The 13285-nt window shown below is 39.6% G+C and overlaps 1 protein-coding gene across 9 annotated transcripts in view; it reads left to right on the forward strand.

Annotated features, from left to right (window-relative positions):
* Positions 1-13285, forward strand: part of adcy7 (adenylate cyclase 7) — a 57712-nt gene that overhangs the window by 22977 nt on the left and 21450 nt on the right. For 4 of the 9 annotated variants that reach the window (XM_040125856.1, XM_040125884.1, XM_040125866.1 and 1 more), the window contains 5 exons: positions 2846-2880; positions 3054-3580; positions 8377-8574; positions 8994-9158; positions 9723-9872. In XM_040125856.1, the coding sequence (XP_039981790.1) occupies positions 3416-3580; positions 8377-8574; positions 8994-9158; positions 9723-9872 (678 nt within the window). In that variant the 5' untranslated portion in view covers positions 2846-2880; positions 3054-3415. Of the gene's footprint in view, positions 1-2845; positions 3581-8376; positions 8575-8993; positions 9159-9722; positions 9873-13285 lie in introns of all 9 variants that reach the window. The other 5 variants (XM_040125901.1, XM_040125908.1, XM_040125915.1 and 2 more) reach the window with 2 other exon arrangements.

Below are 13285 nucleotides of genomic sequence, written 5' to 3' on the forward strand. Positions count from 1 at the left end.
CTATTCATCCCCGCTCACTGAGAGACTCGGCTCTATTGAAGCGTACATCCCTGTCCGTTCGCTCAGCTAAGCGCTACAGCACAACCACAGGTCTGATGGTGCTACATTTTTGCCATGGTAACTTTAGAGTTGAAGCATAAAAGGCAGGGCCAGGAGCTTTAACATCTGGTAAATGAAACATCTGTTTAAAGACGAGACAAACCCTTTAAATGCTGAAGTCGCTGGCTCATCTGACCTCAGTCATCGATTTAAGAACATTTTATTAACCTTTTCACTCCCTTGTTGTACTCAGTCATTGATGAAAAGTGGAGCAGGGTCGCTTAGAGACATATTGGCTATGGTCCACGATTGCACTTTAACTTGTTCCCCGGTCACATTCGGTATTGTCACTTACTGTTTGATCAGTGCTAGAGAATTTCTAAGAAACAATAAAAATACAGGCATTTGTTCATTGGAAAGGGGGTTCCCGGAAAAACACCTACATGAGAGCCATCACACTGAAAGAAACAGCTGACGGCTCCTTTTTTACTTTTTTGTACAGTTTCTTTTGAGTAGGAAGGTAAATGAGCAGATAGAAAGGAGAATCAGCATCCGGGGGTCCATTGATAACGAGTTCACTTGAGATCTGCTGTAGGTATGATTTCAGCTCACTTGTTTCCGCTCAGACACTGTCAGGACTGTTTTTGTTTTAGTTTCAACTGCTTAATTTATCACAGCTAAACTGTTTTTTAATGCACTGAATTGGTTTCTGTTTGCATTTCCGTTTTTTTTTTTTTTTTTTAATGACCTCAAAGATATTTTTTTTTGTGTGTTTAGCTTTCAAGTGTTGCCCCTCCTTTGTTAATTATCCTTGACTATCAAATGAGTGCTTTAACCTTAACTGAAGACTCCCATGCCTTTGATCATAAAAAGTATATGGCTGACATATTCATTCCTGTTCTGTCTGCCATTTATGATGACATTTATAATAATGTGTTTAAGAATGTACATCAGTGCCGCGTACAGTCGTTCCCAGGTTTAAGATCTAGACATGGCATTTAGTAGGTATGTGGAGTAAATGATTCCCCCAGTGTAAACAGCCGGTAAACACAACAGGACACGACCCCCCCCCCCCCACCACCACTATGTGCTTTGTTTTACCTTCCTGCTCTTCCTCTTGCTTTTACTGCCCTCAAACTGCTGGTGGTGTGTTATGAGAAGCAGGGGAGAGCCAGCTGGATGCTGTTCTGTCCAGCAGCAGCAGTGAAAGGGAAAGTTAAAAGTGGCTGTAAACTACCATCGGGGCAGTCGTCACACTGCTTACTGTGGCAACGCATTTTATCACTACAATACTGAAACCTTGTGGCTGACTCTTCACTTATACAATTCAGCAGGTGTGTGTGTCATGTTCTATTTTGCGCCGCTTTCTTTTTTTTTTCACTCTTTTTATGACACATAGCATCTGTTGCAGTTGCTATGTGAGGGACAAACATGAAGCCTTGCTTACTCGCACTGCACACTAGGACAGCGATATTAGCAACTGGGGGAAATGAGGTTTCTATTGACAGCGGTGCGAAGTTCACATTGTTTCTATTGAGCTTCAGGCCACCATCTCCTCCTCTTTCCCCGAATGAAGATATAGAGCTCTCATCTGGAACTGGACCGTGACATGCAGATTCTCCCCTTTCTAATTTTCAATCGCGGCAATTTCCAGAAGAATTGCAATAGGATGTATTTACCAACATAATGCAGCCCTTACCTTAGCTCCACTGTCCCTGCCTTTCTCCTCAGACTGTGGAGTCTCTGAATTGGACGATGTGGTTACTGGGTCTTCTCGCAGCCCAGCCAAAGGTCTCCAATTGTTTGAAGAGATAAGGACAGTCTTTATCCACACTGTGTATTTTTTCGACAGAGCCTGCCTTCCTGGCATCTTCTCTCAGACTAGGTTGTGTAAATACAACATGGTCCCTCACTCACAGACTTATTGTTGTTGGACAGAGAGATGATGAATGGCTCATATCGCAACTTTTGTTTGTTGTTTACAGTTCGTTTTTGGTCCTCAAGGTAAAAATGATGGGAACTCTGCTGGTGAGGTTATATTTGACTAGTTTACTTGGAATGAGGGATACAGTTATGGATAGCATAAATTCACACACCAAGTCCACCCCCTATGGTTTGTGTGTCTATTGTGTCCTTTTGTGGCTGTAAACGGAGCTGTGGATCTGTCTTGTGTATTAGTTCAGCTGGGGGGGAGAATAATAGTGGTTTGTGTGGTTTTTGTCGCTGCATAGGAGTCCATTCCACAACATTGTGTTGTTCAGTAAATGTCACCAAAGCAACTGCTCTCAGTAGCAGTGCAGTCCATCATTATGGCTGCTCTGTATGAGAGTTGTGACCAAAATGAGCCAGGACCCTGAGGTAAACAGATACAGGGTTTTCTGGATTGTGGAAATTGCAGAGTTCCAAGTATGTATAAGCATGTGCTCATCAAGGGATCCAGATATGTATGTCTCACTCTCACAGTTTTGTCCAGTGAGTCAGATGATGTGCCTGATTACGTTCAGCTTTTTTTTTCATACTTTAAAGCCTTAAAATCAAATAAGCCATACTTTTTGCCATACATTATGGATACCCATTGAGAAATATAATATTTCTACAATATTGTATTTTTTGTTCATTTGAATGTCTTAGCTTGGGCAGTGATACCTTTGTTTGTTTGTTTGGTGTGTGTGTGTGTGTGTGTGTGTGTGTGTGTGTGTGTGTGTGTGTGTGTGTGTGTGTGTGTGCCACCGAACCTATGGTTAAATTTCTGTCTTTTTTTCTCCCTCTCTATTTTTCCCTATCTTACCATCTCGCCTCCTTCCAGGTGCCTCCTAAGGAGCGGAGCTGCCGACCTCACTGGTTCGTTACATCCTGAATCCTGGTGGGATCACTGATGATCTTTGTTGCTGTCCTCTCCAACTCCTGTTTTCCTCCCACTCTTCCTCCTTATGCCTCTCCTCCCCTTTCTTAAACTCCCCTCCCCTCCTCCTGTGTGTCTCCTAACCCGGGCTTATTACTCAAACTCACCGAAGGGAGCAACACAGTAGCTGGCAAAGGATGAAGCGGGTCTGCCTGCCGACACCAGACAGAGGATAGAAGACACAAAAGGACCAGCGAAGGGGAGAAAGACAGAGAGAGAGACTAGTGGATAGAGCTACAACGAAGCTGTGAGAAAAGCAACAACAACATTTAAGATGCCACACCGAAAGAAAAACAAAAGTTTCACTTGAGCGTCATGAGCTAGCAAGGGACCCCTAACAGATCTAGAACTGTGTCACGCTTTTTAACAAACTTTTGGCTTAGACACACATAAAAAAAAGTTGTGGAGACACTCACTCCTGCTCGCTGGGACTCCTTGTTAACACCTGCTATGCCTCTGTAAGAAGTGTTAGCCATGCCAGCCAAGGGGAAGTACCTGTTGAACGACCAGGAGCTGAAAAATGAGGCACTGTACCGCAAATTCTCCTGCATCTGCCAGTATCAGCCACTGGTGCTCCTGCTGGGCCTCTCCATGCTCTCCTGTGGTATCCTCCTCATCCTCTTCTTTGCCCTTCGACTGGTGAGTCTCCATACCCACGTTGTTTTGAGTAATTGTGAGCAATTGTACACTGTTTGAGATTTTACATTGGTCATTGAGTACTTTACGTTATTGACCATAAGCAAATGTTGGAGTGCCTTCGTTTTTACCCATGAGCCACTGTTCAGCATTGAAGTTTTTCAAAATAAATGGGAAAAGGTATGTGTGTTTTTTTTTGTTTGTTTGTTTTGTTTTTTCCTCTGTGCAGAACACATACTCAAAACCTGAGCCATCAGACCGAATTTTGTGTAACGTTACCCTGCGTTAGCAGCCATTGAGGCAAAGCAATAATTGTTACTGATCAGTGGTTCTTGTGCACTCTTGCACATCAATTATAGTTGTTTTTTGGAGAGAGACATTAAACATGACTAATTGCACCTTTTTAAAGTCAGAAAATTTGATAACTTTTTGGGAAAAGTCTGAGAATAATGGGATTTCACACTTGTCACTTTACTATTTTTGCTGTCTTTTCTATCCCTCTGTATCATTCCTGACCTCTTTAATATAAGCAGTTTTACTACACAGCCATTTTTAAACAGCTGATATGGGATCCAAACTCTTCAAACTGGTAACTCTATAACTGTAGATCAAAATCTCTGAGCTGGTAAATAACATTACGGATCAGGAAGGAGTAGTTTGTAAATTTTGCATTTTGAGTTATCATGGATGCATTTTTCAGGGAACAAAATTATACATACAATTGTATGACATATTTTCCTGACATAAAAATGCACTTTGCCTATTTATTTTGCATTTTTGTGCCCATGCAGTACCCATGATGGAAGGGTTGGAGGAATGGTACAACCAGAAGGTAGTTGGTACAAGCCAAGGTGTTGGCATTTCATGCAAACTGAGTTTTTTTTTCTTTTGACGGTTTTCAGCACATGGTCACTTGTAACACACATATGTAGTAATTGCAGAGTAATGGTGGAGACTGTGAAAATACAGTTTTCCCAACCAATCTGAGTTATCTGGTTCCAGTACAGTCACAATTCAAGTAACTTAGCTGGTGTGCTTCCATCTTGGAACAAGGCAGGTGACTCTGATGCTACACTTTGCTGCTTATTGTGGAGTTGAACACAGTTTGACTCTCTGTGAAACTAGTAACAGCACTTGGCTTCAGACTGTGCTGTAGGACTAAGCATCAAACATGAATGCTGAAATTGTGTAGTCTGTGTAAAGTGCTGTGCAGCAAATTTTTTTCATGTAACTTGACTCATACTGTATAGCTACAGTCATCTCCCTTGAAACTTGTAATAATATTACACATTACTCATCTGTATATTACACATCCACAACAGCCCTGGTAATTATAACTCAGATCATAGTTACATTAAACAGTAATTATTTATTTTTCTCTCAAAGAAAATGTGTTTCTTCGGCAGCTTATTGATGGAGTTACGTCAAGTAAGCAAATGTAAGACACGTTCAGGGTCAGATTACCTATATAATTACCAACTAAGATCCTCTAGATAAGAAAATACAATTTTCAGTAGCAGGTTCAAATGATATTACCTTCCAATGTTTAAGAATCAGATATAAATGTAAATGGAAAGGACAAAAAATTAGAAACATCTCTCATTATAATGTAGTCCAGCACCATACACCACCTGTGACTATGACCAAATCACCAAAAACTGACCATTATGTGCTTCCTAAATATACATGTTATGGCAGGGCTGTTGCACTGGATTACATTAGATTGTACAGGTGCCAGTAGCCTAATGTTTAATGAAGCAGGATGTGACTGGATGGTCAGTTTGAATCCCTAGGTTGGCTGTGAAAATGTGCAAAATGAAAAACTCTCTCCTCTCCCTGGACAACTACTTAAATAAAGCACTTAACTCCCCTTCACTAACAGTGCAGCTGCTGAGAAGCGAGAATGAGTGAGTGATTGTGTAACTGTTCGAATGTGAAGGAGGCCATTGCTGAAATAGACACAAAAATAGAGAATGCATATTTTGGTTGCTTTCCCAGGATCAGATAAAGGGATGGGTTAGGAGTGCCTCTATTAAACAACATCAAGTACATGTTTAATAATACTCATGGTAATTCTCTGTCAGGAAATTGATTTCCCTTTCCCCACAGAGAGATCAGAGTTCAGGGTCAGCTACAGAACAGTAGCCCTTCAATTTGGCTCAAAACTACTTCAGCTGATTGGAGATGCCTGCTGACCTGTGTGTTTTAGCATGGGACTGTTCACGCAGTCTTCCTGCTAAATACACTACTCTGCTGCACTTAAAACCCAAGTCATATTTATTGGCTTAGCTAGAAAAAGAAATAGTAGAAAAAGAATCAAGAAAGAACTAAAACATAAAATGTCGGTTAAATCAATGTAGTTGTCAAAGTGTAGAGAGTGTGATCGTGGTTCTGACGGTGAGGGGAAAAATGCATATATTCCGCGAGTTCTGCCGATCAGTGGGTTCTGTTGATTTTGGCATGATGGCAGGTAGAAAAGAGCATTCAGTAAGTTCCGCTGTTTATATGGTGAACTGACAGCTTCTGTCACCGGAGATTATATTACTTTCCCCTGTTGGAAAAACCATTGTAACCTTCCTTCAATTGTGTTGCTGCTGACTCTCTGGCACACTCTCTTTATACTCATACATAAAGATTTAAATTCTTTCACTCTCACGCAGTCCTCCCTCACACACTGTATGTGCACATGTACACTCACACATCGATTTCGTCTCTTGCTCGTGCACATATGAACACACACTTTCACAATTTCTCGTTCATTTACATTGTTGCATAAAAAATGCTAAACTCTCTCACACCCTCATCCATCCCCAGACATACCATCACTTCTGTTCCTATTTACCTCTGTTTCCTCAGCAGTCTCTCTTGAACACACAGTTGCTGGGGGTACAGAGGAGTTTAGAGGGAAATGTTGGGATGGAGCTTGTATAACGCTGTTGTTAAATGTAAAGGAGGGGCAGGGTGCCTATTAGGAGGTGGCTACCAGTGTCAGAAAGTCACTGTCAACTTATATAACGCCTCTCCAATCGTGGACATCGAATGAAGAGCGATGCTGAGAGGAAAACTGCCTGAGCCGATGTTCCAAGTGCCACTCGTACCAATGGTCTCTGGCCCTGGATGGAGAGATGGTACTAAGCAGGATGTTGTTTGAGTTCTTTAAATTTTATCTGAATACAATGGGTCTACATGTTTCTAAAAGCTGTGGAGGACGGTTGTGGATGATATATTTCTTATAACACGTCAGTGCCCTTCAAACATGGCTCTTATTTTGTCATTTCCAACTTTTTTGTATTTTTCAGCCACTATGGCTTTTACTCCTGCCTACGTTGTCTATAATTGCTTATAATTATGATAATCTGGTAAATGAGACATTCTTCACTGTCGAGCTTATTGTCCAACATAATATACACCTTATTTTTCAGTTTTCTGTTTAATTATAAATAACATAAATACACTGTTACAAGGCATCAGGAATTCACCTTGGTGACATTACTAAAGGAATATATCCTACTGGCAGGAACAGGATATTTGTACATGTAGTGTAAAGAAGCAATAGACATAAAGTGCAGCGCACTATAAATATTACTCTCTATCTAAATAAATAAAGCTTTCTATACATAAGAACCTACAGACATTACTTTACGTGTGAGTTTTTTAGTTCTTGGGCTGCCATGCATTGAACATTATAGCTGTTTCTGTTCACATGGTTTTAGCTCCTGTTCATATAGAATTGTTCTTTTTCCACCTACAAAAAGGTTTTGTCAAGCCTCACAGCTACATAGGGAGTAGAAAGTGCTGTAGTTGAGATCTGGCCTTTTCCAATGCTGCCATGGTAACCGGAAAGCTCAACATACAATGCAGGGATGGCCTTCTCTGAGCAGAGATCTATTAACACTGACTTTGTGTGTCTGTCTCACTCTTGAGCGCTCTTTTAACCCCTTATTTTCTCTCCTGCTCTCCCTCTGACACCCACTCTCTCTCCCACTTACACCAGGACAATCACACACATGTGCACACGTGAAAAAAAAAACAACTTGTTTTCATGCATGCATTTACACACACAACACACATAAATTCACACAAACATAGATGCACACTCAGAAACATGTTTCCTCGCACACACATGCACACAACTGCACAGTCTTTCTCCCTCTCGCTTGCTCCTCACTGTACAGTAACCCAATTAGGAAGATGGCAGCCTGGAGCAAGCAGCACATGACGCAGACACGGATGTGAAGATGAAAACTTTGCTAATCCTACATAAGCTTCAATGCTCAGACTGAATATCAATGGCTCTCGGGAGCTCTTATTTTTAATTGTACAGTATAAATTCACCAGTCAGCCACACAAACAATGAACTACTGATTAAAAAATAAGACAATGGAAAAAAATGTGTGGTCACGTTTAAGGCTGTAGCTGATAGTGTTGTTAAGCAAATATGCTGTAAACTTCTTCAGTCAGAGTTGGTGATTTTTGAAACTTTACCACTTGACACGGTACTTTATTTTTGAATTTGCAAATGAGGTTCCTGCAGGTCAGGCAGCAACTGCGTGGTCTCTTTGTCCCTCCACAAGTTGCCTAATGTTTTAAAAATTACTTTATAAAAATGCATATACTAGTATTTGCAATAAGACTTAGGTATATACGGCAATATTTTAACAAATACCATTGCATGAGTTGAATCCACTTCAAATGTATGTAAACTATCCACTACACTCACAATAAACAAGATCGTATCACAGTATGACTGTTATAAAATATTTGTTTATTCTTCTCCTTCGCCCTGGCTGCCGTTGCAGAGTGCAAAGGAACACTGTGCCTTTGTGAGCGTGGTAAGCGGCAGCCTCTGTGTGTTCCTGGCCGTGTTTGTGCTGGTGTGTACAGAGATACTCTCACAGCGATGGAGACGACTGCTGGGCCTGATCGTCTGGGCCACACACCTCACCATGGGCCACACGTTCATCTTCCGCAGCCCCATCATCCTGCCTTGGGACCAGGTAACCTGAACTCTCAGCAGGGTTCAATTTTAGGTTATACTTTTTTAAAGTGACTTTTATAATATGATCCTCACGCAGACTTTATTTGGGAATTTTCAACAACAAATATAGTCTACAAAGATGTGAATAGCTCCAGTATCTGTTAAGTTATTTTCATGATTAGATCTAAGCTGTAATTCTATAGATATTTCCCATTTGTACTATTTTGATGACAAATATTTTTGATTTTAAAGAAGTGTTAAGCATTGGTTATTCAAATTAACTCTTTTTTCTAGGAGCATTGTTCAAGTTATGTTAGAAATCTGAACACACTTTTAAGATACCACATGACTAAAAATGAGCGAAAAGAACGCATTACAGTTAGTTAGTCCTGGCAAAGCAGATGACTTCTTGAAATAATGAGACCTTTATGTTTCCAGGTGCCTTTCTTCCTCTTCATCATCTTCACCGTGTACACCATGCTGCCATTCCAGTTGTGGTACGCTGTGGTGCTGAGCGTCATCTCCTCCCTGTCCCACATTATGGCCCTTACAGTGCGCCTTTACATTTACAGCAATGACCCCACCCCTTACCTTGCTAACCAGGTGAAATCAATTGGATTAAATCCCTACCATTATGTTTTAGAAATACTTGTGTAATGTTAATATATCAGTATGCAGCTGTTACTTGTATTGGAGGAGTGTGTTGAAGGCTTCAAGTCAATATAGTTTATTTAAGGTCAATGTTGTTATTTCTGTTTCAAAGCTCAAGTTGACTTTTTGTTCCAGTATTTAATATAATTGAATTTATCCAAAAAATAAAATGAAACTGTAGAAGATAAATAGATAAGACATGAAAAGCGGTATTAAACAATAAAATGGTATACAGTAACAGCACAAAAATTGGTCTGATTTGTATTGTATTGTATTGGAAGACTTTAAATGATAGACAGAAAATGTTTAAATCTACATACCCTAGTGATAGTGAAGATAAACAGTTACAAAATAATGTGTATTAACAAAATAAAGCTAAAAATAAGACTGAAAATATATGATGTTTGGCCAGAAACAGAAGTAAAGCCATTGACATGTAGAAGTAAAGCCACTGACAAAGTAAAGGAGTAATATTGATTTCAGCTCTAACATTGTCTTCTGTGTTTGTTTCTGTAGCTGCTGTCCAATGTAGTGGTGTTTCTGTGTGGCAGTGTGGTGGGAGCCTTCCATAAGGTCCTGATGGAGAAAACCCTGAGGCAGACGTTCCAAGACACCCTTAGGTGCCTGAGCATGCGGATGAAGCTGGAGATAGAAAAAAGACAACAGGTTAGTGTAAGACACTGGCTTTCAAAAAGTTCATAGAATAGCTACACTCTTTCTGAAGAAATGGATATTGAATCAGAAAGCCTGGGTTAGTTTCCAAAGCCATTCAAAAGTTTGTTCAGCTTAAGCAACACTGGTTAAATATAGAATCATTTTTATACTTAAGAATTGTTTAAGTATCCTAAAATAAACATTTATGTTGGATTATTATATAAATGTGACTCATGACAGCCCACATATCTCGGCCTCTCAACACATTTGGTTGAATTAGGCACACACTACGTCCACACACACCCTCACTGAGTAATTATCCATTATAGTATCTTGAAGAGAGAAAACATTGTTTCTTTATTTAAAAAAAACCATGACAGCATACCAGCATTTTACTGGAGTGAAAGGATAAGTGTAGTGTATATTCTAAGCCAATCATGATGAGCAGTTTTAATGCCAGTATTTTATTGAATCATCTGTATTTTAGTAAACTCACCGAATGGAAAGAAATATTACAGACAAATTATGAAAATAACTCGTCAGTAATTGCAATTTCCATACTCTTATAATTTTATTTTATCTTTAAGCTTTGCCTTTGGCTGCTCTCATGTTGACTCTCCCATGGATGTTTTCATTGCGACTAACAAATCCTTCTCAAATGAGATTTTCCTGTGATGCATTTTAAATTAAATGCATCTGTGTGGACTTGCTTTGACTTCAGAGGCTGTTTTTAAATCAAATTTTTTGCTTTTGTCATTTGTTACGACTGTTGCTTAGTATAGGACATAAAGCGTGCTGACAGGGAAGCTGCTGTGGTGCCTAGCAGGACAGAAAGGAATGATATAATCATTAACATTTAAACCTCCTGCTCTCTTTGAATTGTGGCTGGAAAAAAGAGAGCCTGGTGCACAAAGTTAGCCAAAGAGAACAGTGACATAATAGCATGGTGGGGGAAGCTCCAAATCGGGAACCAATGAGAAACTCATTGTGTTCCCACGTTAATTTCAGTACAGCCCCCCACCCACACACACACCCCCACCCCCACCCCGCTGAAGTGTTTCTTGGCAAAGTGTGAAGGACGTCAAAAATGGCATTTAAACTGTGTGACGTTAACACTCCCCTTTGAAACCCAAGCTAATGAAATTCTCTAATGGGAAAGAGAGGTCCGGTGTCAATCAAAGTACGTCTGTCACTGCATGCTTGTCGTGACAATACATTTTTTCCATATTTAGTATATGTAATCTACATAAGTTACCTCATGCACAGAATGGATAACATTTGCAGTAGCTCTATACTATGTGACACATCCTACATTGGCACACCAGCATCGAGACAAAGGCCACTTTATGAGAGGTGAGCGCTCACGTTTCATCCTCAGTGGGAAACTAAAAGGGTCATTTGAACCCTCTAAGAGGTCATTCAGACTGAATGGGAGCAGTTCAGGTTGCAGCAGAGACACAAACAGAAACATACATACCAAATATACATTGCCTTAGGTGAGTAGGTAACCCACTTGACCTCTCCCACATTTTATGTTGTCAGAACCTGAATCAAAAAATGATTAAACTTGCATTATTTTGTTTTTTGTTTACATACACTAACCTTAAATGTCCATTTCAACTTTTTATATTTATTTACTTATTTTTAATCAATCAAAAGTGGTGAAAAGTAAGAATATTTGGAGTCAAAACATTCACTCGGAATTAAGTTAAGGTGCAATTTTACTCTTTTGAGTCCTTGAGATATCTTTACAGCCTGGAGGGTCCAGAAACACTCCAGGGATATAAAAGGCTTGTGATAGCACACTTGGCTTTTGCAGAAAGCCACATGGAAAACTCTGACATGTTAGAGCAAAAGATCCTGTGATCTGATGAAAAGTAATCCGGATTCTTGTTGTAATGCAAAGCGCTTTGTCAGACCAAAGCTGGGAACAAGTCAATTACCATGTAACATCCCGTACATACCATGAAGTGTGCTCAAGGGGTCAGGGTTTTTTCAGCTCCATTAAATTACAAAAGAAAATAGATGGATCCATGAGTAGAGACAAATACAGGAGATCATTCAGGAGTTATTTCTAGTATATTAAGTTGGGAAGACATTCTGTGCTACCAAAGGACAATGACCCGGAGTATATAGCCAAAAGAACACTGGAATGGCTTCAAAACAAGAATGTGAATGTCCTTAGGTGGCCTGGCTGAAGCCCAAATATAAATCCCTTTAAAAATCTGTGTAATGAATTGAAAATAACTGTTCAAACACACACACACACTCCTCATCCCAGCTGACCTATCTTGAGTAAATTAGTAGTATTAGTATTAAATAAAGAGTAAGAAAAAAAGTTAAAATGCTGACTCATATGGTGGTTCCTGTTTAAATGAGAAATGTATGTTTCATTTTTCAAGGACAGTTCTAAAACAGAATTTTCACTTTTGTCAGAAAAATTCAGTGTAATCCTTTTTTAATTGGCTTTGCAACTCTACAAAAAGTGGAAAAGGTTAAATGAGGTGAATACTGAAGCAATGTATTTTCACAAATCTACAAGTGCTGCTTTATTCATACACACAGAAACACGTATCATCTCTCTCTTTCCCACAGAGACACACATTGGCACAAACACACAAACTTTGCTCAGGTTTCATATATTTAAATTTGTCATATACTTGTTCTCTTATTCATCTCTGAGACCCACTTGTGTTCTGCAAAGCACTTTGTTGTTATGGAATTATATAAAAAGCATTTTGCAGATAAATTTAACAAGCCTTGTTTCAGCCAGTGTAGTCAGAAGATCTAACCTGACGCCCCTCCGATGGTTTGAAGAGGAATTAATCAGTTTCATTAATCTTGTCTTAATCAAGCCATTGAACTTTGAACACTTCTCAGGCCTCTATTGTCACAGATTGACCTCAGTGTGTCATTTTGTATGGCATTAATGTATTACTCCATACCCATGCTGACACAGTCTGGAATATTCTTCCATTTTGTCATGTTTACCATTATTTGGCTAAGATGACAGCAGGTTGATACAATGTTTGAATGTACTATATTTGGTTCCTGTTCATGTTTAAACCTGTATAAAAATACTGGTTCCTTGATAAAACCACACCAGCTCTGAAATCCAATTAACAGTTTAAGGGTGTGGGGGACAGGACTGAATTACTAATAGGGCTTCTGCGGGTACAGATTGGTGCTAGTACGGTGGTTTAACTACAGTAGCGGCATAGAGGAAGAGACGAACACAGGTGAAATTTTAAAAAAGCTCAAATTCCTTCGCTATTAATTGGGTTGACTGAAAACTGTATTAGGTGAACAGCGCTCTGACTGATGCTTGATGAGACAAAAGTTCATAGCTAGATATTAAAGAGTGAGATGTTGATGAGGTAAGTCTGGGACTCTGTCTGTGTGTGTTTGTGCGTGTGCTTGTGTTT

The sequence above is a fragment of the Xiphias gladius genome, chromosome 1 (assembly GCF_016859285.1).
Source record: "Xiphias gladius isolate SHS-SW01 ecotype Sanya breed wild chromosome 1, ASM1685928v1, whole genome shotgun sequence".
Classification (NCBI taxonomy): domain Eukaryota; kingdom Metazoa; phylum Chordata; class Actinopteri; order Istiophoriformes; family Xiphiidae; genus Xiphias; species Xiphias gladius.